The 27,558-nt window shown below is 41.6% G+C and overlaps 1 protein-coding gene across 2 annotated transcripts in view; it reads right to left on the bottom strand.

Annotated features, from left to right (window-relative positions):
* LOC140727833 (glycerol kinase) overlaps positions 1-27,558 on the bottom strand; it is a 133,703-nt gene that overhangs the window by 71,891 nt on the left and 34,254 nt on the right. For both annotated transcript variants that reach the window (XM_073045636.1, XM_073045637.1), the window contains exons 3-4: positions 20,505-20,611; positions 295-372 (exon numbers count right to left, since the gene is read on the bottom strand). In XM_073045636.1, coding sequence (XP_072901737.1) covers positions 295-372; positions 20,505-20,611 — 185 coding nt within the window. The remainder of the gene's footprint in view (positions 1-294; positions 373-20,504; positions 20,612-27,558) is intronic.

Here is a 27,558-nt window from a genome sequence, read left to right as displayed (position 1 = left end):
ACTTCTAGAATGTATTAAAAATATCCTAGATTCAGCTGCCAAGATATCTCTAAGGCAAATCAGAACCATGGCTACTCTTAGGAACTTAAATTTCTAAAATGTGGGAAACTTGTTCTATACTAAAGTGAAAATTAAAAAACCAAGGGCTGCTGCATTCTGTCATGTTGTTAAAACCAAAAGCCATCCTTGAATAAAGTGACTTTATTTAATCTTTGTGTCAGAAATATACAATAATTATTCCATTTCCATAGAAACCAGCAATTCTGCAAAGGGGCAGAAGGGACAACACCTTACCAATTGCATTGTAGAGTGGAGATCCAGTGATTTTATCCCACACGATTGTTGTTTCTCTTTGATTGCTGATTCCAATAGCTAAAAATCAAACAAATTAAAATGTTAATTGTTTATAGTGAAGTGAAATCATTGAATAACAGAAAACGGTATAGAGATAATTTAGAATACTTAATTTAAACACATTTCTAAATTAGTTCCATAGCATTTCCCAATGCACGTTTTTCCTTTCCTCAGCATGTACAATGGTGCTAGAAAGTTGGTGAACCCTTCAGAATTCTCTATTTCTGCATAAATGACCTAAAACGTGATCAGATCTTCGTGCGTCCTAAAAGTAGATAAAGAGAACAATTAAATAAAACATTATACAGGTTTTCTGTCACTAATCCGGCACCATGGGGATCTGAGTGCCAGATTAGTGAAAATGCCAGATTACACAAGGATCACATTAAGCAATAGCTAACCGCCTCATCATACCTTTAAAATATCATGTAAATTAGTACAAGTTAGATAATAATAAAACAAATATTAAATAAGTAGTAAGTGAAATTTTAATAAAGTTATACTCTGTACAGGCACAGATAAAATAAAGGGTAATGGTAAATGTACAGGAATTAACATACAGAAAAGTTGAGCACTTCCGCTTCTAAAGTGAGACATTTAATATACCTTCAAGCAAAGTTACATGTCTGAAAGTGTGGGGTTGTCAGGATCATCAACATCTTCATTTTGAAAATGAGTGAAGCGGCAAGGAACTGGTGCTGAAACTGGTTGGTGGCAGCACATCTGGGTGACCAGAGTTGATAGCAATGGATTTTGAAGTGTTAGCTCCCCTGTTGCACTTTTTCTAGCAATTGCTTTGAACATATCTTGCAAGGTAAACAGTTTTGTATATTTTGGTCTCTCCGATTAGCTTATCCTGCAGCATATAAACACTCATTATTTCTTGCTCAATTTATAAAACTTCATTGCTCTAATCCTTTCAGCAATTCACCTGTCAACTTAATTAGCCTGTCAATAGAAAGTCTCTGCTACAACTTCATCTTCATCACTGCTTTCTCCTCCAATATCTTCCTTCTCTGGATGTACAACCATCTGCATAATTTCTGAGTCAGTATAATGATGAACAGTAGGCTCATCCTTATCTATATTCATTCATTCTTCAACATTGTCATCATTGAACCTTGTTGCAAGATTCTTCGCAGCAAGATTAGTTAGCTCTTGAGCAAAAGAAAGCAGTTCACATACATCTGTTTTTCCTTGGAAACGCTAAAGCCTGTTAAGTCATTTCTAGTGTCTTCACCAGCTGCAGACTCAAATATTAAACCTGGACATAATCTATGCCAACCATTCTTCAGTGTGGATGGCTCTACAGACCTCCAAGCGTTAGCAGCACAGTAAATCATCTCCTTTATATTAAAATCCTTTATAAATTCCTTTACCGGTCTGCCAGCATTAACTGCACTCAAAAGGCACCTCAAACAGGGAATGGTACTTCGACTTGAGAGAACGTAACATGCCATTGTCCAAGGGTTGAATTAATAACGCATAGTTAGGTGGCAGGAAGATACTGAAAACATTGTTTTTTTTTAAACCAGGAGTTCTGCTTTCAGGTGTGCCGAACAGTTGTCTAAAACAAGTATTATCTTACAGTTGTGGTGCAGGCCAACAGAGTCACAGTGAGCTCATGCTTCAGGAACAAATAGTTTTCAAGCCATTCTAGTGTGATGCTAGTTGTAATCCATCTGTTTTTGTTACCATGGTAAATTACAGGAAATTGCATCATACCTTTGAAGGCCCTGGGACATAAACTTTTGTCAATGACCAGTAACTTACATCTGTGGGTTCCTGCAGCATTAGAGCAGCCTAGCAGTCACACCATCTCTCGATGCCTTATACCGTATTGGTGATTCTGCATCTGCTGTTGTTAGTGTTCTTCTTGGTGTACATCTCCAATACAAAGCAGTCTCATCAGCATTGTACACCTGCTCAGGGCTTAATTCCACTCCCCCCTCCCCCCCCCAAATCGGAGACTAACTTGGCAAACTCATCAACAAACTCTACTGCTGCTCCCTTGACTGCTGAATGTTTTTCATTACACACTGCACAAAACTGCAAGCCATAACGCTGTTTGAACCAATGAAGTCAGCCTTCACTACAATCACACTCAATCTAGTCCTAGTTCTTCATGAAACACTTTTGCTTGTTCCTTCACCATATCTCCAGATAGTTCAACACCTTCACCTACACGAAGATTAAACCACATTATCAACACTTTATCAGAGTTCCGAACTTCTTCCGTCTTTCATTGTCTTTCTGTTTCTTTGAGCCACTAATCAGCAAAGAAAAGTGTAGCAGTTTTTCTTTCTATCGTGCACTAGTGGTCGCCAACCAGTCGATCTTTGAGACTTTCCCAGTAGATCTCAAAAAAGTGAAAAATAAATACACAAATACTGTTGTAATGTGAGCATTATAAAAGTAATACTAATTAGGATAATGGTAATATAGCAATACTCCCGCTACTGAAAACTGTTTGTAAAGAGAGGTTGTTTCTGGGTTGCAGTGTTTTACTTCTGGTCTTTTCTGCCTGGTTTGCATGCATTTGACTAAATGATTTAGTAGGTCAATCTCGCCTTTCACCAAGGCCGAGGTAGGGGATCTTGGGCTTAAAACGGTTGGCGACCACTATCGTACACTGTGGAAGAGCTAAAGTTGTAACACTCGCACAAGCTTTTCACCGATACACTACTGTCCAGTTTTTTTTTCAAGAGTTCAACCTCATCTTTAATGGATAATGTGTGGTGTTTTCACTTCACAGCACGAGGTGCATTTCCTTTACTCACTGGGGACATAATTGGGGCCAAAGAAGAGAAAATGATATTAATAAATGCAGGAAAACAAGCAGGAATCACCTGTCTGTGCTTACAAGAGTGCGCCAACACGTGAACAGATCTAGCGCAATCAAAACAATGCGCAGCAGATTGGTACGGTGGCCTGGGAAATTTGAAATTACAGTTGCGTGGAAAATTTGAAATCAGTGCCAGATTATCGAAGGAGCTGGACTGCAGGTAGTCAGATTAGTGAAAGTCAACCTGTACTTGTCAATTTATTTATTGAGAAATATGATCCAACATTACATATACTTTTCCAACAAATACATGAACCTCTAGGATTATCAGTTCATTTAAAGGGGAAATTAGAGTCAGGTGTTTCAATTGATGGGATGACAATCAGATGGAAGTGTGGGAGGCCCTGCTCTATTTTAAAATCATAAACATGGTTTTCAAAATCAAAGTCTGATCTTCACCATACAGGTTTTTGGAAGTGTGTCATGCCTCAGTCAAATGAGATTTCTGGGGATCTCAGAAAAAAAAGTTGTTGATACTCACCAGGCTGGAAAAGGATACAAAACCATCTCTAGAGTTTCACCAATCCACAGTCAGGCAAATTGCGTACAAATGGAGGAAATTCAACATTTTTGTTACTCCTCCCCCCTCCCCCGGAGTGGTCAACTAACAAAAATCACTCCAAGAGCAAGGCGTGTAATATTCCAGGAGATCACAGAGAACCCCATGGTTACATCCAAGGAGCTACCAGCCTCTTGCATTGGCCAACGTTAGTGTTCATCAGTTTACCATTAGGAAAACAGTGAACAACAATGTGCATGGCAGGATTGCAAGGAGAAAGCTACTACTCTCCAAGAAGAACACTGATGCCTGACTAGTTTGCTAGAGACCACATGGATAAGCTAGGTTATTGGAAGAATGTTCTGTGGATGGGCAAGTCCCAAATAGAACTTTTTGGCTTAAATGAGAATCATTATGTTTGGCAAAAAGCAAACACTGCATTCTAGCACAAGTATCTCATCCCTTCTGTGAAGCATGGTGGTGGCAACGTCATGGTTTGGACCTGCTTTGCTGCCTTGGGACCAGGACGGCTTGCCATCATTGAATTCTATGAATTCTGAATCGTACTAGCAAATTCTACAGGAAAATGTCAGGATATCCATCCATGACCTGAAGCTCCAGAGGAAGTGGGTCATGCAGCAAGACAATGACCCTAAACACACAAGTCAGTCTACCAAAGAATGGTTAGAGCAGAAGAAATTTCATGTTTTGGAATGGTGAAGTCAAAGTCCCAACCTTAATCCTATAGAAATGCTGTGGAAGGTCCTGAAGCAAGCAGTTCATGCGAGTCCCACCAGCATCCCTGAGTTTAAGCAGTTTTGTAAGGAGGAATGGCCTAAAATTCCTCCAAGCTAATGTGCAGGACTGATCAAAAGTTACTGAAAATGCTTGGTTGAAGTTACTGCTATACAAGGGGTCACACCAGTTACTGAAAGCAAAAGTTCACATACTTTTTCCAACAAATACATGTAATATTGGATCATTTTTCTCAATAAATGAAGTATATTTGTGTTATTTAATTGGGTTCTCTATCTAGTTTTAAGACTTGCATGAAGATCTGATCATATTTATGCAGAAATAGAGAAAATCCTAAAGTGTTCACAAACCACCGTAAAAGAGCAATTACAGTCACTGGAAATGGACACAAAGTCATTGGTATCAAGCAGGCACTCAGCACAAGAGAGTAATATACAGTCGGCCCTCCTTACCTGCGGGGGATTGGTTCCGGGACCCCCCCCCCCCCCCCGCGGATACAAAAAAACAGGGATGCTCAAGTCCCTTATTTAACCTGTCTCAGTGCGGTGGATTTTAGGACCCAGCGGAGCATGTGAAAGGCCGTGCCCTGATGAAAGCTATAATTACTAAGCAACACAGTGCTTTAATTATTGAAATACATACGTTTCTTAAGTGTTTTATATGCATAGAAAGGTAAAATATACACTAAGACAAACGTTTGACTAACTGACGCTAAATAATACCAGCTGCACCTATTCCGACTTAGAGAACTTTCTTTTTTTTTTATTCCCGATCTGCGGTAACCTATGCACATCCTCCCATATACTTTAAATCATCTGTAGATTACTTATAATACCTAATATAATGTAAATGCTATGCAAGTAGTTGTTATACTATATTGTTTAGGGAATAATGACAAGAAAAAAAGGCTATACATGCTCAAACAAGTGCTGGAGAGAGAACTTCCGGGTTTTCCCGATCCACGGTTGGTTGAATCCATGCATACAGAACCCGCAGATAAGGAGGGCTGACTACACTGCAAAATTATTTCATTCCTGTTTAGTATTCACTTTTCCAAAAAAATAGATACTCTGAAAAGTTGTTTTAATTGCTCTTGCCTTACCATTTGCTGCTTTTTAAAAAAAAACAACTTAGTAAGGTTAATGGATAGTTATACTTGAAGATATACTGAACAAAGTAGATGATCTTGTAGCTCAGTTAGAGATTGATACGTATGACATTGTAGGCATCAGAGTTGTGGCTGAAAGAAAATCATAGCTAGGAGCTTAACATCTAATGATATATCTTGTATCAGACAGACAGGCAGATGGAGTGGGATGGCTCGATATTAAAAAAAATAAAAGAAATCCTTAGAAAGAGAGACATAGGATTGGAAGTAGTAAATTCCTTGTGGGTAAAGTTAAGAAACTGCAATGGTAAAAATACCCTGATAGGAGTTACTGTATATACAGGCCCTCTAACAGTAGTCCAGATGTGAGCTACAAATTGCAAATGAGAGATACAAAACGCATGTAATAAGAGCAATGTTGCGATAGTCATTGAGGACTTAAATATGCAAGTAAACGGAGAAAGCCAGCAGATGCTGGATCCCAAGAGAAGGAATTTGTAGAATGTCATCAAGATGGCTTTTTAGAATAGGTTGCGATTGAGCCCACTAGAGGAAAGGGGCAGAATTAAGTATAGTTGTTGTTACTAAGGAGAAGGTGCCTGAGAAACTGAAAGGTCTGAAGGTAGATCAGTCACAGATCAGATGCACCACACCCCAGGTTCTGAAAGAAGCAGCTGAAGAGATATGGAAGCATTAGAAATGATATTTCAAGAATCACTAGATTCTGGAATGTTTCTGGAGGACTGGAAAATTGCTAAAGTCACTCTATTCTTTGAGAAGGAAGGGAGGCAGAAGAAAGAAGCCAGTTAGCCTGACTTCTGTGGTTGGGAAAGTGTTGCAGTCCACTATTAAGGATGAGGTTTCAGGGTAATTGGAGGTGTGTGATAACGTTCAAAAGTTCAGAATAAATTTATTAACAAAATACATGTACTTCACCATATAAAACACTGAGCTTAATTTTTCTGTTAGCATGCTCAGAAACTTCAAGAAACAATTGAATCAATTAATGACTGCACTCAATAGGATGGGCAGACCACCAGTGTGCAAAAGACAACAAAATGTCCAAATACGAAGAAAAAGGAAATAACTAAATAAGCAAGAAAGCAATAAATATTGAGAACATGCGCTGAAGAGTCTTGAAAGCATGTTCTTAGGTTATGGGAACAGTTCCGTGATGAGGTGAGTGAAGTTGAGTGAAGATTGATACATCCAGTAAGACGACAGCCTGGTCCGATGCAGTGGCCACTTGGGGACCAACCAGGTTTTTACATTCTTTTTTTAAAAAATCATTCTTATGATCGCAAGACAATACAGGACTCCAAGTACATCTGGTACTGCAGGTTTACCCCATCAGTGAGCTGCTTGTTGGTGGAGGAGCTGGACTTGGTGCTGTGTTGCTGTCTGCTAAAGGAGGGTATCAGACTTGGTATCCAGGGTAGATCCTCTGAAGTGATAATATTCAGGAATTTAAAGTAGCTGACTCTCTCCACCTCTAACCCATGAGAACTGGCTCTGGACCTCCACTTTCCTCCTCCATGAAGTCAATAATTAGCTTCTTTGTCTTGCTGACATTGCTGATGACACCATTGTTGGCTGAATTAAAGGTAGTGATAAATCAGCATATAGGAGGAAGATTAAAAATCAGGCTAAGTGGTGCCATTACAATAATCTCTCAGTCAAACTTAAAAATGGCCTTGGAGCTGTACTTAGCCTCACAGTCATAAACAAAGTAAGTAGAACAGGGGGCTAAGCACACAGCCTTGTGGTGCACTTGCGCTGTTAGAGACCAAAGAAACAGTAGGCTGAAGTAGGCTAAAGTCAGCATGGTTTCTTTGAGGGAACATCTTGCCTGACAAATCTGTTGGGAATAACAGGCAGGATAGACAAAGATGCTGTTTACTTGGATTTTCAGAAGGCCTTTGATAAGGTGGCACATACATAGCTGCTTAACAAGATAAGAGTCCTTGGTATTACAGGAAAGAAACTAGCATGGAAAGAAGATTGGCTGACTGGCAGGAGGCAAAGAGTGGAAATAAAGGGGGCCTAATGTGGTTGGCAGCTAGTGGCGAATAGCATTCTGTAGGGGTCAGTATTGGGACAACTTCTTTTCATATTGTATATCCATGATTTGAATGATGCAATTGAATGTTTTGTGGCCGAGCTTGCAGATGATACAAAGACATGTGGAATGGCAGGCAGTGATGAAGTAGTAGTGAGTCTGCAGAAGGACTTGAATTGAGAGAATAGGAGAAAAGTGGCAGATGGAATATAGTGTAGGGATGTGTATGGTGATACACTTTGGAAGGAATAAGGGCATAGACCATTTTCTAAATGGGAGAAAATCCAAAAATCAGAAATGCAAAGGGACTTGCGAGTCCTTGTGCAGGGTTCCTTAAAGCACAACTTCCAGGTTGAGTGAGTGGTAAGGAAGGCAAATAATATGTTAATACTCATTTTGAGGTGACTACAATACAGGAGCAAGGATATGATACTGATACTTTAAGGCATTGGTCAGAGCATAATTGGAGCATTGTGAGCAGTTTTGGGCTCCTTATCTAAAGAAACGATGTGCTGGCATTGCAGGGGGTCCAGGGGAGGCTCACAAGAGTGATTCTGGAAATGAAAGGGTTAATATGAGAAGTGTTTGATGTTTCTGGACCTATACTTGCTGTGTGGAATATGTGTGTGTGGAATCACATTGAAACCTATAAAATATGTGTAAGATTCAAAATTAAGATGTGCGTTTCTGACAGGTCCGGGTTAAAGTCAAAGGACAAATGTGATTTAATTATGTCTAGGGACAACTGTGATTTAATTATGTCTGGGTTAAAGTCTGTAAACAAGTGTGATCTAATTATGAATGCAGAAGCCTTGACAAAATTAACTGTTTGTGGAATCATTGAAGTCCTGAGATATGGACTATTGTTTTACAGAAACATGTAAAAAAACAACTCCAAATATGGAATGGGAAAACACTGTGTACCTCCCGAGTCAGGGAGGGGAGGGGTAAGGAAGAAGGATAAAACCTGCTGCCCTGTAAGGTTCAGGGTTCCCTTCTCTGAAGGGGCCCAGCTCTGCAGAACTGTTAATAAACTTTGTTTCCTTGAATTTGTCTTGAAGCCATTATTCAGGAGCGTGGCTCGTTTCTGACAACTTGGGGCGCTCGTCCGGGATCCACACTCCAGCCGTGAGGGGGGCAAGGAAGGACATCGGAGAAGGTGCACCCTGCTGAGTTCGGCAGTCCCTGATTCCTTGCTCGTCGCCCCGCGCGGCTTGAGCGAGTGATATCCGGCGGACTCAAGGAAACAAAGAGGGGTTGTCGAGGCAGTTGAGACAGTGAGCGATCGAGTAATTTCTGTGCACAGGACCCAGGTAAGAAATTGAATTCCTGTAGAGACGTAGTACACAAGAATCGTGGAACTGCGGGGTTCCTGCAGGTGATTTCTCCTGTAGAGACGTAGTACACGAGAATTGTGGAACTGCAGGGTGCCTGCAGGTGAATTCCTGGGCGATCGCGGGAATACAGGTTCCGGAATTGGACAGGAGTGACCGAGCTAGGTGGGTCACATTCAAATTAAATTCCTGCAGAGACGTAGTGCACGAGAATTGTGGAATTACGGGGTGCCTGCGGGTGGATTGGAACCGAGCAAGTCCTCGAGATGGGGAATAAGGGGTCTAAGAGAGAAAAGGGTAAAGGAAATCCAGGCGCCAATGATGAAAAATACCCCGGGGTACCCCCTGATAGTCCGTTGGGACGGATGTTAGAAAATTGGGATTATGGGAGGCGAAAAGGGAAGTCAAAGAAAAAATGACACAGTACTGTGAATTCTGGTCCCGCCAGCCGATCCAAGGGTCGGCTGTGTGGTGGCCTAAGTTCGGGTCTAGCGAGGATTGGGTACAACAAGCCCTTAATCTGTACGTGAATTCAAAACCTAACGTTAAACCCGAAGAAAGTGATTATGCCCTATGCTGGTTACCAACGACAAATAGTTATAAATTGAAAACGATAAATGAAGGGGGACAGAAAAAGAATACATGGGAGGTGCTCGACCACCTGCCGCCCCATATGTGCCCCCTACCGCTCTGCAAATCGAAGACCCTGAGACGGAGGTTGGCCAACAGCTGATTCGTGTTGAATTTGTATCGAAAGCATGGCCAGATATAAGAAAAAACTGGAAAAACTAAAAGATTGGAATACTAAACCCTTAAGTGAACTACTTAGGGAGGCACAGAAAGTGTTTGTAAGAAGGGATGAAGAGAAACAAAAGAAGATGGCAAGGATAATGGTCCAGACAGTGCGACAAGTAACCGCAGATAGTAGAGAGAGAGACAGGGACCATGGTTGGATCGAGTTAGTAGCCAGGAGCAAGGAGGAGGGCTAAGGAAGGCTTTAAGATGTTTTCACTGCAACGAAGAGGGACACTTCAGGCGCGAGTGCCCCAGATACCGACGGGAAGTGCGCTCGTACGCTATGATGGAAGATGAAGACTAGGGAGGTCGGGGGGTTCCACCCCTTGGGGATGAATTATCGGCAGGAACCCCTGGTAAATTTAAAAGTAGGTCCCCAAGGGTCAGATACAACCTTTATGGTAGATTCCGGTGCCGAAAGATCTAGTGTAATCCAGATACCTCCCGGCGCCCGAACCGGAACAAAGGTAATGGGAGTATCCGGTATTGGAGGCAAAATAATACAAGTACCTGTTATAGAAAACGTGAAAATTGAACATGAGGATAGGGTAACGGGACAGGACCTACTTTTGTTACCCTCTGCGAGATTCAACCTGCTCGGGCGGGATCTGCAAGTCAGGCTAGGCATCGGGACTGTGCCCAGGAACGGGAAGGTAATGGTACAGCTGTTTGCCCTCAGGGAAGAAGACGATAGGAAAATAAGCCCGGAGGTATGGTACCAGGAAGGGAACCGGGGGGGGTTTGAACGTCCCCCCTTGCAAATCTCACTATTACCTAACAGTTCGCCAGTACGGAGAAAACAGTACCCTATTTCAATGGAAGGAAGAAAAGGGCTGCAGCCGGTGATTGAAGGACTGATCGCTGACGGACTACTGGAGGAATGTATGTCACCGTATAATACCCCAATACTCCCGGTGCGAAAGCCAGATGGGACTTATCTGAATGTACAAGACCTGCGGGGCCTAAATGCAGTAGTCCAAACCCGATACCCGGTAGTGCCCAACCCTTACACACTGATGAGTAAGATCTCCCCTGACCATGAATGGTTCAGTGTAATAGATCTAAAAGATGCCTTCTGGAGTTGCCCGCTAGAAGAGAGCAGTCGTGACATGTTTGCGTTCGAATGGGAAAATCCTACGACGGGGCGGAAAAGACAACTCCGGTGGACGGTCCTGCCACAGGGGTTCACCGAATCACCTAACCTATTTGGGCAGGTCTTGGAGCAAGTACTAGCAGAATTCCAATGTGCTCCAGAGAGCCAACTGCTACAGTATGTGGACGATCTATTACTATCCGGGCCAACACAGGAAGGGGTGCAGGAAGACACCATCAGACTACTGAACTTTCTGGGGAAGCAGGGGCTACGGGTCTCAAAGAAAAAGTTACAATTTGTAGAAAAGTAAGTAAGGTATCTGGGACACCGGGTCAGTAAAGGACAGCGATGCATTACCCCAGAAAGGATAGCTGGAATAACGGGAATGTCACTACCACGTACCAAGAAGGAGATATGCACCAGTTAATTTGCGATGCACTTGATATCGAATAGAAGTACCATACCCCGTGGCATCCCCAGAGTTCGGGAAGAGTAGAACGAATGAACAGCACCCTAAAGGCACAACTGACCAAGTTGATGTTAGAAACCAAACTACCATGGACTAAGTGTCTCCCTATTGCCCTTTTAAGAATACGAACAGCGCCCCGCAAGGACATAGGAATATCCCCATATGAGATGTTGTTCGGACTCCCGTATTGGAATAAGGTGGAAGGGTACCCCACGCTACAAGGGGGTGATATCTTTGTAAGGGACTATTTACTGGCACTATCTCGTTCCTTTGCAGAACTACGGAAAAAGGGTCTCTTGGTCCAGACTCCGCCGCTCGACTTTGCTTTACATCAGATCTTGCCTGGAGATTGGGTTCTGGTAAGGACCTGGAAGCCGGAGAAGTTACAGCCACAGTGGGAAGGCCCTTTCCAGGTCCTGCTAACAACAGAGGCGGCTGTACGGACAAAAGAAAAAGGGTGGACACACGCATCCAGGGTAAAAGGACCGGTGAAGCCCGAAAGCTGCACTGAGTGGACCTGTGTTCCCGGTGAAGAACCGATGGTGGTGAGGCTAAAAAGGCAGCAAAAATGAACTCTGTGGACTGTAACATTATTGACTGTAATATATTTGATTTCTATATGTCGGGGAAATTGAAGGGAAATGTGACAAGTGCAGAACCGTGGTACGAGTGGGGCAGAGGGTGTTCCCAGGATCATTTGTGTCCCACTCGCATGTGAACGATCGATGCTATGATCTAAGCAAGAGAGAAACATGTTGGGAGAATAGTAAACCTTATTACCAAGTCTATAATAAAGGATACATGGGTCAGGGGGGGACCATGAGAAGTCTCAGCTGTCCCAGGAAAGACCGGAGTTCTTCCTCCTGCATCAGGAGGGTGACCGGAAGCTGGGAATTAAGCTGTTTGATTCATTAAGGAGAGAAACATGGGAGATAAAGGTGGGCGAGTGGGGTGATGAGTGGCCACCGGCTCGCATCATTGAATACTATGGGCCAGCGACCTGGGCCCAGGATGGGTCGTGGGGGTATCGCACTCCTGTCTACATGTTAAACCGAATTATTAGACTGCAGGCAGTGGTGGAAGTGATAACCAATCAAACGGCACTGGCATTGGAGCTGTTGGCAAAACAGCAGAGTCAGATGCGAACAGCAATATACCAGAACAGGCTGGCTGTGGATTACCTATTGGCCTCTGAAGGCGGGATATGTGGGAAGTTCAATCTTACAAACTGTTGCCTTAAGATAGACGACAGTGGAAAGACCGTGTTAAAAATATCCGACAAAATTCGGAAACTGGCCCACGTGCCAGTACAAACCTGGAGATCCCTGGGGAACATGAGTTGGCTAGACGGGCTACTGGGAGGTAGTTGGTGGCGCACCGCTCTCCTAGTAGCAGGCGGGGGTCTAATGATTCTCTTACTTTTGCCGTGTTTGATTCCTTGTATACGAACACTGATCAGGTGCAGTATATTCCAGCTCCAGGCAGTAGCGATACCCCATCATGGGACAAACGAGCTAAAACTTATGCTATTAAAGAAAAAGGGTGGTGGGCCCCCTGGGAGTGAGAGAATGCTAGCTGAAACGCACATCTTAAAAAGAAAAAGGGTGGTATTGTAAGATTCAAAATTAAGATGTGCGTTTCTGACAGGTCTGGGTTAAAGTCAAAGGACAAATGTGATTTAATTATGTCTGGGTTAAAGTCTGTAAACAAGTGTGATCTAATTATGAATGCAGAAGCCTTGACAAAATTAACTGTTTGTGGAATCATTGAAGTCCTGAGATATGGACTATTGTTTTACAGAAACGTGTAAAAAAAAACAACTCCAAATATGGAATGGGAAAACACTGTGTACCTCCCGAGTCAGGGAGGGGAGGGGTAAGGAAGAAGGATAAAACCTGCTGCCCTGTAAGGTTCAGGGTTCCCTTCTCTGAGGGGGCCCAGCTCTGCAGAACTGTTAATAAACTTTGTTTCCTTGAATTTGTCTTGAAGCCATTATTCGGGAGCGTGGCTCGTTTCTGACAAGCGTGCTTAGTAGTTTGAACATGATAAGGTGGGTGCCTTGAATGTGTTTCCAAGGGTAATAGTGTGAGCAAATATAATTGAGGCATTTAAAATTAGCACATGATGAGGAGAATGAAGGGATAGGGACTTCTGTAGACCAAAGGAACTACCGTAGATTCCGGACTACAGAGCGCACCTGATTAAAAGCCGCTGGCTCTAATTTTAGAAAGAAAATTAATTTTTTACTTGTACAGGCCGCACCGGATTTTTGGCCGCACCGGATTTTTGGCCGCAGGTGTCCCACGTTGTAATATGAGATATTTACACAGAAGGATATTACACGTGAGGATTTTTTAACTTTTAATTAAATCCATATGGTAACATAAACAAATACATATTGCAAATGCTTTTTTTCGAACCGTGCCTGTAACGCGGCTACTTTTAAATATACGTTGCGTATACTTTTTTACTGAACAACATTCCAATATCTCCTAACGACTGGTAAAAAATATATATACTGCAGCCTACCAGGAAAAGTTATTGATCGCCTTTAACTTAAAAGCAGCGTTCGCTCAGATCCAATGCCGCTCCGCCGCTCGCCCCCCGCCTTCCCGTTTATCGCAAACTGGCATTTTTCCCACAAGACGTGGCGAAACTGGGTGTGACGTCATAGCATCCCGCGATGTAGTACAGAAAACAAATATAGTTAAAACACTTCTAACTACAACTAGAAAATGAATTACTAAGCGAAAATATTATAAACTAAATAACTGCCATAAAGGCAGCACAATGCTTTTCTTCGAGTGTTTTCCATGTTGATGAGGGTGAGTACAAATGACTGATTTACAATAATTTAATTGTGAAAGTGCGCTTGATTTATCGTACAATTTCACTGGACCTCTGTGAACTACTCATCAATTTTATTGGTCTACTGTTACGAGGCAAAATGTTTTTGGCGGCATGAAAAAAAACATGCATTAGCCGCACCGTATTAAAGGCCGCAGAGTTCAAAGCTGTTCAAAATGTGGGAAAAAAGTAGTGGCTTATAATCCGACATCTACGGTAGTTTGGTTAGGCTTTTAATTCCTCATTTAATTAGTTCAGCACAACACTGTGGGCTTCATGGCCTAATCCTGTACTGCAGTGTTCCATGTTTGTCCAAATCAGATTGGGGAATTTAGCAGACAAAGTCAGGATCCTGGTACCAATACACCTATTAGTACAATGAGGGGAAAAATGCAAAGCTCTGTGTTACTACAGGAACTGTGCCAGACCTGTAGAACCTCCAACATGCAAACCATGTCACAATGAAGCTTGGAATATTTTCTGCATCAACCCAGATCTCAGCAAGGAGTTTTCCCTCTCAAAACAATACAGATTGACTACTGATTTAGTCAACCTTAAACACAGGAACCATGCTTCCAGAGGCAGGCAAGAACATCGCTGTCCTCTACAGTACAATTGCATACAAGCAAACACTGAAACAGACAACTGTTCAGATCTCAAGCCTGACTTGCTAAATTGCATGCACTTGCCTTTACGTCACTTTTGTTTATATGCCACCTGCTACAGAACCAGGCACCAGAGGTGAGAACAAAGAGGTGGCTATGGAAGGTGGAGTAGCTGCTATGGGATTACTTCCAGTCAGTGGGTCATAGAAACAGAAAACCTACAGTACAATACAGGCCCTTCTGCCCACAAAACTGTGCTGAACACGTCCTTAACTTAGAAATTAATTAGGGTTACACATAGCCCTCCATTTTTCTAAGTCCCATGTACCTGTCCAGAAGTCTCTTAAAAGACCCTATAGTATCTGCCTCCACCACCATCACCGGTAGCCCACTCCACACACTCACCACTCTTTTTAAAAAAAAACTTACCCCTGACATCTCCTCGGTACCTACTTCCAAACACCTTAAAACTGTGCCCTCACTTGTTAGCCATTCCAGCCCTGGGAAAAAGCCTCTGGGTATCCACATGATCAATGCCTCTCAACATCTTATACACCTCTATCAGGACACCTCTCATCCTCCTTCACTCCAAGGAGTAAAGGCCAAGTTCACTCAAACTATTCTCATAAGGCATGCTCGCCAATCCAGGCAACATCCTTCTAAATCTCCTCTGCACCCTTTCTATGGTTTCCACATCCTTCCTAGAGTGAGACAACCAGAAATGAGCACAGTACTCCAAATGGGGTCTGACCAGGTCCTATATAGCTGCAACATTACCTCTCGGGTCATGTTCAAGAACTCAGAGGACCTGAACAAATAAGTTGTGGACAAGCGTGCACCCACAAATTCCTTTAGTCTTTCACAAGCCCTGGATGAACCAAGACATTTGCAATTTGCTGGGGGCTAGATTGGTGGCATGCAGGTCTGGTGACCCAGCAAATACAAAGTGACAATTCTGGACCCAACTTGAAACAGAGGATGCTGGACAGGTGTGCTGGGACTTCAATGCCATCACCTCTTACAAAGCAAAACCATGCAAAATGTGACAAACAAGAGTTCCACTCCCAGTTGAGCTCAATGCCTTTTTTTGTTCTTTGACTGACAACACATGGAAGCACCTTCACAAACACTTACACCTCCTGACGATGCTGTGAGTTTTGTCTGAGGCTGACGTGAGAGCATCATTCAGGAGGGTGAACCCTGAGAAAGCAGCTGGCTCAGATGATGTACCTGGCCGAGTAGTGAAGACCTGTGCTGAACAACAGGCTGGAGTGTTTACGGACATCTTTAACCTCACTTCTGCAGTCAGAAGTACCCTCTTGCTTCAGTCATACTGATGCCCAACAAGAATGCGGTAATCTGCTTCCATCACTATTGTCCATTAGTACTTACTGTACATCCACTGTGATTAAGTGCTTTGAGATGTTGGTCATAAAGCACATTGACTCCTACCCGAGGAGTGGCTTGGATACACTCCAATTTACCTGCTGTCACAACAGGACAAAAGCAGATGCCATCTCATTAGCTCTTCACTAACTCTGGAACATCTGGACAGTGAAAATGCATACATCAAGATACTCCTTATTGATTACGGCTCAGCAAAACTAACCAGCAAGACCCAGGCTTCCATCTCGTTGTGCAACTAGCCCTTTGATTTCCTCATTTGCAGACTCCAGTCTTTACAAATCAGAAATGGCATCTCCTCCACAGGCTACGTCCACACTAGACCAGATAATTTTAAAAAAGCTGGTTTCGAGTAAAAACAATAGGCGTCCACACTAGGCGTTTTTGAAAATACTTCTGTCCACATTAAAACGGATATTTTGGCGAATCTCCTCCTACTGCACATGTGCAGGACACATCTACCGAAAACAAGCGACGTGTTTGGTGCCGAATCTCACCGTGAAAGACTTGGTGCAGGTTTGTTCAGTTACAGACTAGAAAAACTTAGACGGACAGCTGTTGGCTCTCACGCAGGAGGACTTAAAACTAAAAAAAAAAAAATACTGGAGCGTATGGAGGCAACTGACAGGGAGTTCACGGACAGTATGACCCGGCTGACGACGAACATTGAAAAAAATGACGAACTCTGTTGCATTAATAAAGCACCTTGTTAAATGTATAAAACATGTCTGCATCCATATTATCTTGCATTTCCATACAATGTTACATTAGGCTTTTTACACATCTATTGTCAGAGAAGTAGTTGCATAAATAGGTAAACCATCTTCATACGAGCAAGAACAGAAAACAGGGCAAAGTGAGTATACTCATTTATTCAGTAAGTTATGGGTCAAAGTATTTGGTGAGTACATTTCTAACTCTTCTGGCTTCAGTCTCGTTGCCGTCTGTTCTGAAATTGTTAGGTTGTGTTCAAGAAAACAATGAAACGGTGCGCTGCAGTCACCATCTGTTCCACCATGTCATGATAGTGTTTTTAGATTTCTCCGGTTACCCTGTCCACACTGCTCCAGCCAATCCGGCATTTTCAAAATTACACACTCTGGAGGGTGATCTAGAAAAGCTCAATTTTCGGGGGATGAAAACACCGTTTTAGTGTGGACAGAGGGTCAAAATGAAGAGAAAAAGCTTTGGTTACGGATTTATCCGATCTAGTGTGTATGTAGCCACACAGGTGCACCACAAAGCTGTGTGATTAGAACTCCTACTCTACTTGCTTTACTTATGACAGGCCAAGTACAGCTACAATCCCATATTTAAGTTTGCTGACAACATTACTGTATTAGCCCAATCAAAAGTGGTGACAATTCAGCATATAGGAGGGAAATTGAAAAATGATTGATTGGTACCACAACAACCACCACCACCCCTCACTCAATACCAGCAAAACCAAAGCAAGTTGGATACATGAACCAGTCCTCATTAGGGGATTGGAGGTGAAGACGGTCAGTAACTTTACATTAGTTGCTGCTATCATATCAGAAGATCTGGTCTGAGACCAGACTACAAGTGCCATTTCAAAAGGCATGGCAGCACCTCTACTTTCTTAGAAGTTTATTCGGATTCAGCATGACATCTAAAACTTTGACAAACATCCAAAGATGCACAGTGGAGAGTAACCTGACTGGTTGCATCACAGCCTGATACAGAAACACCAATGTTCAAGTAGGAAAAGCCTCCAAAATGCAATGGATACAGTCCAGTTCATTAGAAGGCAAGCCCTCCCTACCACTGACCACAAGGAGCCACAAGTAAAAAACATCCATCATCAAGAGCCCCCACCATTTAGCCCTGCTCTTCTCACTGCTGCCATCAGGAAGTGTAGGAGCCTTAGGTTCCACACCACCAGGTACAGCAATAGTTATTACCCTTCAACCATCAGGTTCCTGAACCAGCATGGATAACTTCACTCACCACAACATAACCTCTGCACAGACTCAAGGACTCAGTTGTTCTAAGTTTTACAACTGAGAACATGAGTTGTAATTTATTTACACAGCTCATCTTTTGCACATGGATTGCGTGTCAGTCTTGTGTAGTCCTTAACTGATTCTATTGTATTTCTTTGTTCTACTGTGAATACCTGCAAGAAGATGAATCTCAGGGTAATATAGTGATGTATACATACTTCGATAATACACTTACTTTGAACTTTAGAGTGCAGCACCTCACACTTACTCAGAATCAACTTCATCTGATAGCTTGTTATGGAAACACCTATACCCTTCAAGCTGAAAATCCTACAAATAGTAGTAGATATGGCCCAGTCCCTCACAAGTAAAGCTCTCCCCACCACCGAGCACATCTACATGAAACGCTGTCACAGGAAAGCAGGAACCCCCACCATCCAGGTCAGGCTCTCTTCTTACACCTACCATCAGGAAAGTGGTAAAGAGCCTCAGGACTAACATCAAGTTCTGGAACAGTTATTATCCTCAACCAAAAGGGAATAACTGTACTCAGTTTCACTTGTCCCATCACTGAAATGTTCCCACAACCTATGGACTCACTTTCAAGGATCTTCATCTCATGTTCAATATTTATTGCTTATTTATTTTTATTCTATTTGCAATTCATTGACTTTTGCATGCTGAATATCCAAATTGCAGTCTTTTATTGATTCTAATATGGTTATTATTCTATTATGGATTTATTGAGTATGCCCACAGGAAACTGAATCTCAGGGTTGTATATGACATGTACTTTGATAATTAATTTACTTTGAACAAACTTTGATCTGACATTTCTCTACTCATACACATTACTGATCTATAACTATTGTATCCTTGGACAACTTTTGCAGCGGTCCACAAAACCAGGCTATTTATAAATTCCGCTTATTAAATCCAGTGTACTTCTACCTCCTAGTTCAAAAACACTCTTCCAAAAGTCTTCAATACATCAAGGTTAATTGCTCGGATAACACGCTGGAGTAATTCAACAGGTTGGGCAGCATCCGTGGAAATGAGCAGTCAACGTTTCCACGGATGCTGCCCAACCTGCTGAGTTCCTCCAGCGTGTTGTCCATGTTGATTTGATCACAGCATCTGCAGTGTACTTGGGGTTTACTAAGGTTAATTGCTTATGCTTCTTAAATATTTTTGATTCCTTCTAATTTGTGAAAATTAAAATATAATCACTAAAACCACATTGATCAATTATACAGAAATGCCTGCATTTACACAGCTCCCATTACAATCACAAAAAGTGAAACTCTGCAGATGCTGGAAATTCAAGCAACACACACTAAATGCTGGAGAAAGTCAGGACAGGCAGCATCTATGGGAAAGAGTACAGCTGACATTTCAGGCAGAGATCCTTCATCAGGACTCATTCCATTTGTAGGCAACTTTCTCCAGAGACATTGATTTTTATTTCACAAAATGCTAGTGGAACGCAACAGGTCAGGCAGCATTTATAGGGAGAATTACTGTCGACGTTTTGGGCCAAGACTAAGGGTCTCGGTCCGAAACTTTGACAGCGCTTCTCCCTATAGATACTGCCTGACCTGCTGTGTTCCACCAGCATTGTGTGTTGCTTGAACTTTCAGAATCTGCAGATTTCCTCGTGTTGATCTTTATTTCCTTTTGTTGTGTCCGATACTTCTTTTGCCTGATTATTCTATTGCTCACCATTCGTATTTCCCAACTTCCAGTATGTTTCTGATGACTCTAAAGTTTGCACTATTTAACTGCTAACCAAACCAATAATAAATTATAGGTAGCAAATAGTAAAATTTTTCTCCAATGGACAGTGAACATCAATTTAGTCACACTTGCTATACTATCCAACTACAATAAGAGACAAAATGGAGAAACTGTCATTCCATGGTGCATTTCTATTGGTGCAATAACTATGCTCAATCTATTGATACTTTCGGAAACAAATCCATTTCACAATTCAATTTTCAGATGACTATGTTTGCCCTGGTTACTCCTTCTCAAAAAGGCTGAACTGATAAACATGGCTTTGAAGAAAAAACACAAGGTTATTTTCACTACCTGCAGAAGTGAAATATTTATGCATTATCTAAGAGAAAAGATTAGATTTTTAAAAATTTTACTTAGTGACAAAACCTGGTAATAAGTTTGCACCACTTAATTGCACCCATCTGATCAGTTAATCTACTAACCTGTAGGTCTTTGGAATGTGGGAGGAAACTGGAGCACCAGCAAAAAATACATGTGGTCACGGGAGAACATACAAACTCCTTAGATAGTGATTCTCTAACATGTTAACATTATATTTTACCATGCTATAAGTTAAGAAAAATAAATACCTTTAATATCGGAAGTTTCTATCCCAAGATATTTCAGTTTGTCGCATGTCTTCTCAATACATTCCACAACAGAATGTAAAATTTCCTTGGGCTCCTCTTCTACCCATCTTCAGTAAAACAAAAGAAAAGTATTTTAGAGCTTACAAAACAGGAGCAGCAATTCATCTTCTTGGATCTGCTCCATTAAAGGAAATCATGGGCAATCTTTGTTCACTTCCCTTCCTTTCCTGATGATCACAACCTTGAAGATTTTTAAAAAAATAATCAATCCTCCAATTTCTCCTTACCTTTGCTCTAAATCAGGGATCCCAACCTGGGGTCCACAGACCACTTGCTTAATGGCACTGGTCCATGACACAAAAAAAAGGTAGGAAATCCTGTTCTAAGTGGTCAACTCTAAATGCAGAAATGGTGCAGCTTTGTTTTAGACTCACTATTTCAGAATAACAAGCTTCTTAGCATCTACCAGTGTCAATTTCGCCCAGAAACTTTAATGGCTGAATAACATCTTTGCTCATTCATTTCAGATTTTGAAAAATGATGAACAATCAAATGAAAAGTTCTAATAAAGACAACCAGAATATCTTGTCTACCCATGATAGTCTGGTACTCTCATATTTATCAAATGCTATCTTTTTGGAAACATCAAGCTAGTCCAGTGCTTGAAGATTTGTCTCTGAACCCTCAAAGGCAATCAACAAAAGGTGGTCCAGGAGAATATGACTGATATATCCCCATCTAGTGACTCAACCAACCTTTGTTCATTATGTCATAAACCAGTTATCTCCAAGCATGTAATCCAGTCTTATATTTTATAATTTCTACCTTTGCACCCATGATAATCCTCTGTTGAAAGGCTTCTCACTAGAATTGCCAAATTCCACCCTTAAACTTAGCTCTCCATTTGGTAGCTGCTTATGTATTTTATAGCAATATGAACAAAGATATATCCCATTTCCTGCACCTTCTTGCCATTTTATCAACAATTTAGCTGTTAGTTAAGGAGGAGGAAGAGGTTCCAAGCTATCCATGACAAAGAAGCCAAGATTGATATGATCTGCTAGTTGATTGCAAAACTTCTGTCTCAAGAGCTGGATATTATCCCAAATGTTCCAATAAATACCAAGTCCTTAATCAACATTGGCTAAACAGATCATCAGGTCATTGTCACATTGTTTGCAGTGGAGGCTTCAAAGCACAATTCACAGCCAGCAACACACAAAAAGCTGGAGTTCCAGCTCTTTGTGTTGCTCCTGATTACAGCATCTGCAATCTCTTGTGCTGACAATTACCTGCCAAATTTCCATATTATTGGAATGACTACACTGCAAAAGTTGGAAACCCTCCTAGGCCATTTTTTTTCTTAAAAAGGAGTTCACGGCATGAAAGTAAAAAGGAAGAATTTCTTTGAGTGCATTTAGATTACAGAAAGCCACTGCAAAAAAACCCCCAAGAAATACACAAATCCAGTTAAAGATAGTGCTGGTGAAACAGTGACTGCAAACACAACTATTTACTACTTTATAACTGTAAAGTAGTAAAGGAGACAAATCTCAAGGTTGTATATACAGGTGTCCCCCATTTCTTGAGCGTTCACTTTACCACACCTCGCTATTACGAAAGACCTACATTAGTTACCTGTTTTCGCTAACAGGTGTTTTCACCGTTACAAAAAAAAAGGCAGAGTGCGCCGAGCAGCCAAGCTCCTCCCCCAGAACGGCATTCTAGCCGGCATTGCTTAAACACGTACCTGTGAGCATCTGTGCTTTATGTCGATATATTTTGTGCATCCGTTAGCAAGATGAGTTCTAAAGTATCAGAAAAGCCTAAAGAAGCACATAAGGGTGTTACACTTAGCGTAAAACTAGACATAATTAAGCGTTTTGATCGTGGTGAACTAAGCAAGGACAGTGAGTCTGGCTAAGGAGGCTGGGTTTATGGAAGTTGATGAAGATGTTGAAGAGGTTTTGGCATCCCATGACCAAGAACTGACAGATGAAGAGCTGATGAAGAGGAAAGGATAACAATTGAACCCGAATGCAGTAGCGGACGGCCCGAAGGTGAAGTCGTCCAGGAACTGAATGCGAGGCAATTGCCTGAGATTTTCGCTGCGATTGACAATGCTGCAATGTTTGCAGAAAAGCACGACTTAAATTTTGAAAGGGTACATAGGTTTAAGGCGTATTTGCAGGGTGGTTTGAGTGCTTACAAAGAACTGTAGGATAGAAAAATGCGTGAGGCTCAGCAGTCAAGCGTACTGCCGTTTTTCAAGCCTTCCACATCAGCCACAGCAGATGATGAATCTTGACCTTCGACATCGAGGCAGGCAGACATAGAAAATGACCTGCCTGCCCTGATGGAAACAGACGATGATGAGATAACACCCCAGTCTACTTTATCTCCCACCACCCCAACCTTCGACAACTCAGCCTAACACACCATCAGTGTGCTCACTACCTTCCCGATTCCGGTAAGTGAAACTACACTGTATATACATTTCTACTTCATATAGGCTGTGTATTTTTGTGTTACTTGGTATGATTTGGCAGCTTCATAGTGTAAAGGTTACTGAAGAGTGCTTCTGCCGAGAGCCCTTGCACCAAGTGTTTTTTTGCCGCAAGTGCTGCCGAGAGCGCTTGTGAGATTTTCTTTACGGTGGACAGGGCTGCAATGATTACAGGAAAGTATTCCTACTTTATATAGGCTGTTATTTATCAGTTCATTCCTGCTTTTACTATATATTACTATTATGTTAGGTTTTATGTGTTATTTGGCATGATTTGGTAGGTTTTTTTGGGTCTCTGAACGCTCAAATTTTTCCCATATAAATAAATGATAATTGCTTCTTCACTTTACGACATTTCTGCTTCCAAACCATTCATAGGAACGCTCTACCTTCGGATAGCAGAGGAAACCTGTAGTATACATACTTTGAAGTAATCACTTCATTGGAAATCTGAATAGCTAACATTGGGATCAAGCAAAGTGCTTTCCTTTCAACTGAATTTGATAAAAACAATCATGTAGTGTGATAAGAGTTTGTAGGAATAATTTCAGAACTGATGGCAGCCTGCTCATTACAAAGGAGCTTGCTGCCAAAGAAAAATATATATGACTCATTGTCTCTTCAAACAACTTGGTCAGAGATCTAGGTAAAATGGATGTGCACTGGACGAGAATAGACAGCCCAATGATTGACAGCTTTTGTGCACGGCCAGAAGGATGAAGCGATAGCAAAATTGAAGACAGAATGGAACATTTTTTGGGCTAGAACTTGCTCACCCAATGGAATCACTGCTCACTTCCACTTACCAAACCCTCTCTGTAATGAAGTATAGGAGAGGCCAATTTGATTATGTTAGAGTAAAAGAGTGAGAGCACAGAAACAATCCCTTTGTCCCAACTCATTCACATCAACTATGGTACCCACCAGGCTACTTTCTTCTACTTGTCTTTGGCTTTTATCCCATTAAACCTTTCTATCCATGTTATTGTGCCTACCTTAACCACTTGCAATGCAAGTTCATTTCAAGGAATAACATCTTAACCTGCCCAACTTATACCCATCACTGAGGCCCTCAAGTCCAGGCAGCATTCTTGTACATCTTCTCTGCACTCTTCAGTTTAAAAATGTCTTTCCTATATCTGGACAACAGTATTCAATACTCTGTGCAGTCTTACCAATGTGTTGTATAACCGCAAAATTATATCCCAGCTCTTGAACTCAATATCCTAACTGATGAAGACCAGCATGCTAAGCGCCTCCTTCATCACCCCATCTTCCTGCAATGCCACTTTCAATGAACTGCCTACTTGAATTCAAAATTCCTCCATTCCACAACACACTCCAGGGTCCAACCCACGATACAAGTTTGACCGCCCAAAACACAACATTTAGCACAAGTCCAAATAGAAAGACGTTTGCCTACTTACCTAGTGATTAAGATCCTTCTGTAATTTTGATAACTTTAAAAAAAAATACTGTCAATGATACAACCTATTTCAGGATCATCCATAAGATTCCTCAGCATATCGTGTACATGTATATTCAAATCATTATCTAAATAAACAAGGCCCCAGTAGCACACAACTGGTTTCCAGTCTGAAAAACATCAACCATCGTTCTCTGCTTCTTACCATTGGGCTCATTACAAATCCAATTAGCAATCTCCCCCCTTGATCTCATTTGATCTAACCTTGACTAGCCTGCCATGCCAAAGCATGTAGAAGAAGGGTTTAGAGGATTATGGGCTGAATACAAGAAATTTGAGATTTTCTGGGTGAGCACTGTGGTGAGCATGAACTCACGGGGGTCAATGGGCTTGTATCTGTACATATTGCTCTGCAACTATTTATCAAAGGGCTTGCCAAATTGATATAAACACACTCTATCCTCACCTACCTTCTTAGTTACCTCTGGAAAAACTCATTTGTCAAGACTCAATTTCCCAAACAAAGCTGTGTTGACTATCCTTAATTCAATCACCTATCCAAACGTTGACAGATGCCATCCCTCAGAATCCCTTCCAGTCACTTACCGCCCCTCACCCCCACCCAATGTCAAATTCACTGGCTTGTAGTTCCAAGGAACCCTTTTCCTGCCCTTCTTAAACAACAGTATAACATTAACCACTCTCCAGTGTTTTTGAACTTCACCTGTAGCTTTTCCCTCACTACCTTCCCACAAGGTCCTGCCCCTCAAAATTTATCCACTTTAATGCTCTTTAAAGCCTCCAATACCTCCTCCCTGGTTCACTCATTTCTCTCACCTCTTTAGCATCATTCATTTCCCCCCCACCCCCGCAGTAAAAGCTGATGAGAAATGCCCATTAACACTCTTTGCACACAGATGGATATATTGACCTTTAAAAAGATCTACTGTCTCCCTCGGCATATTTTTATTAATACATCTATAGACTCTTGTAGTTTCCTCAACAGCACCTGCCACATTCATCTCTTACCCTCATTCTGCCCTCCTTGTGTACAATACTTCTCGCAGTCAAAGGATTTGCTTATTATGATTGTCTAAACCCAATGCATGCCCTGTTTTCCTGAATAGAATCTCAACATCATTTGTCAACCAGGATTCCCTAAACTTGCCAACCTTGCCTTTCACCTGAAAAGAAACATGCTCTTAATACCACATTTCTAAAATTTTCCCATGTGCTGAGAACATTCTTTGATACACAAGAACAGATCCAAGTTTCTGTACACAAAATCTTTACTACTGGTATATCAAGATATTTGAAAGACAGATCTTCCTTTAATTATAGAAGTGAGGAGAGTATAGACCAAGGGGTTCCCAATCTGGGATCCAGAGACCCTTCACTCAATGGAATTGGTCCACAGCATAAAAGTTGGAAACTCTTGGTACAGATTGAGAATGGCTAGATAGTTCAATCACAAGATAATAAATTGTTGTGCATCAGTATTTTGCAGAAACATGGAAGGGCGGGCCACATTGTGGTTATGAGTCATGAGCCAGATTAGGTTTATAGACTATACTGCATTTCAACTTTCTAAAATTACAATTTCAGGAATTACTTCAGTGGGTGAAGAGTGCTTTTGGATATCTTTGAAAGAGAGATGAAAGGAGATATAACATTTAAGCCTTTTCATGATTTTTAAACTGTTTCTAACAATGATTAATTAGGAAATTTGGACCAAGTTCAATACTAGTTATGATAAAGCAACCAACAAAAGACCTTTACCATTACATTAGGAAAAGGAGCACCATAGGACAACCTTAAAAGCTAATAATTATGAGGTTGTAGCTAATACTGTGCAGCACATACTCAGGGTACTTGTGTCATGGAGAAGATCAAATCACCAATGCTACCGGTAATAAGCAAAATAACGAGAGATGGAAATAAAGTGACGAATTCCTGGAACCATAATGTCTCTGATCCAAAGGAGAGCAGGAATGCAAAATGTTTGGCAACTATTGCTGGGATGAATCCATAGCTGACTCAGATTTCATACTGTGAAAGGACTGTATGGAATTTTCAGATTTAGATTTAGCACACGTACATTGGCAACAATGAACTTGCATTAACAAGCAACACATCCAAGGACATGCTGGGGCAGCCCGCAAATATCACCACACATTTCGGCACTAGCATAGCATGTCCACAATGCTTGGCAGAACAAGCCAAGCAACAAAGCAAAAACAGTAAACAGGAATAAATAAATCTGAAACTGAAAGTTTCCTTATTTAATTGACATGCAGCACTAAGTAGACCCATCAAGCTATGCCACCCAGCAATCCCCCAATTTAATCCTAGCCTATCCATGGGAAAATTTACAATGACCAATTGGAATGTGGGAGGCATTCAAGAGAAATATGGAGTAGCGAGTTTGCATTTTTTGTTAAGGGAAGACTTGCAAGTTTAGGGAACCTTTGGTTAGGAAGAGGAAGGTAGTGCATGCCAAGTATAGGTGACAAGGAATGAATGAGGCATTTGAGGAGTAAGAAATGCAAGAAAATACCCAAGAGGGAAATCAGGTGGGCTAAAAAGGTTTGAGACAAGGTGGAAAAAAGAAACCCGAGGGGGCTTCTACAGATATATTAAGAGCAAAAAAAGGATAAAGGACAAGTTGGACTATGTGAAGATCAGCATTTTTATCTATGCATAAGCCGAAAGAGATGGGGGCGGTCTTAAATGCATTTTGTTACATCTATATTTATTTGGAAGATGGACACAGTCTATAAAAGTGAAGCAAAACAGTAGTGAGGTCATGGATTATATCCATTCAGAGGAAGAGGTGCTTGCTGACTTGAGGCAAATAAGTCTCCAGGGCACAATAAGGTATCACCCCCAGAACATGGCTAGTTCAGAAACTGCAGGAGACTTAGCAGGGGTATTTAAAATATCCTAAACCATGGGTGAGGTGCCAGAGGACTGGCAGATAGCTAATGCTGTTCCATTGTTTGAGAGAGGCTTGAAGGAGAAGCCTGGAAATTACAGGCTGGAGAGCCTGATGTTAGAGTTGGCAAGTTATTGGAAAGTATTCTAAGGTGCAGAATAAATATTTGGATAGACAGCACTTGATT

Source organism: Hemitrygon akajei, chromosome 5, assembly GCF_048418815.1.
Source record: "Hemitrygon akajei chromosome 5, sHemAka1.3, whole genome shotgun sequence".
NCBI lineage: Eukaryota > Metazoa > Chordata > Chondrichthyes > Myliobatiformes > Dasyatidae > Hemitrygon > Hemitrygon akajei.
This window is presented reverse-complemented; position numbering and strand designations above follow the sequence as displayed.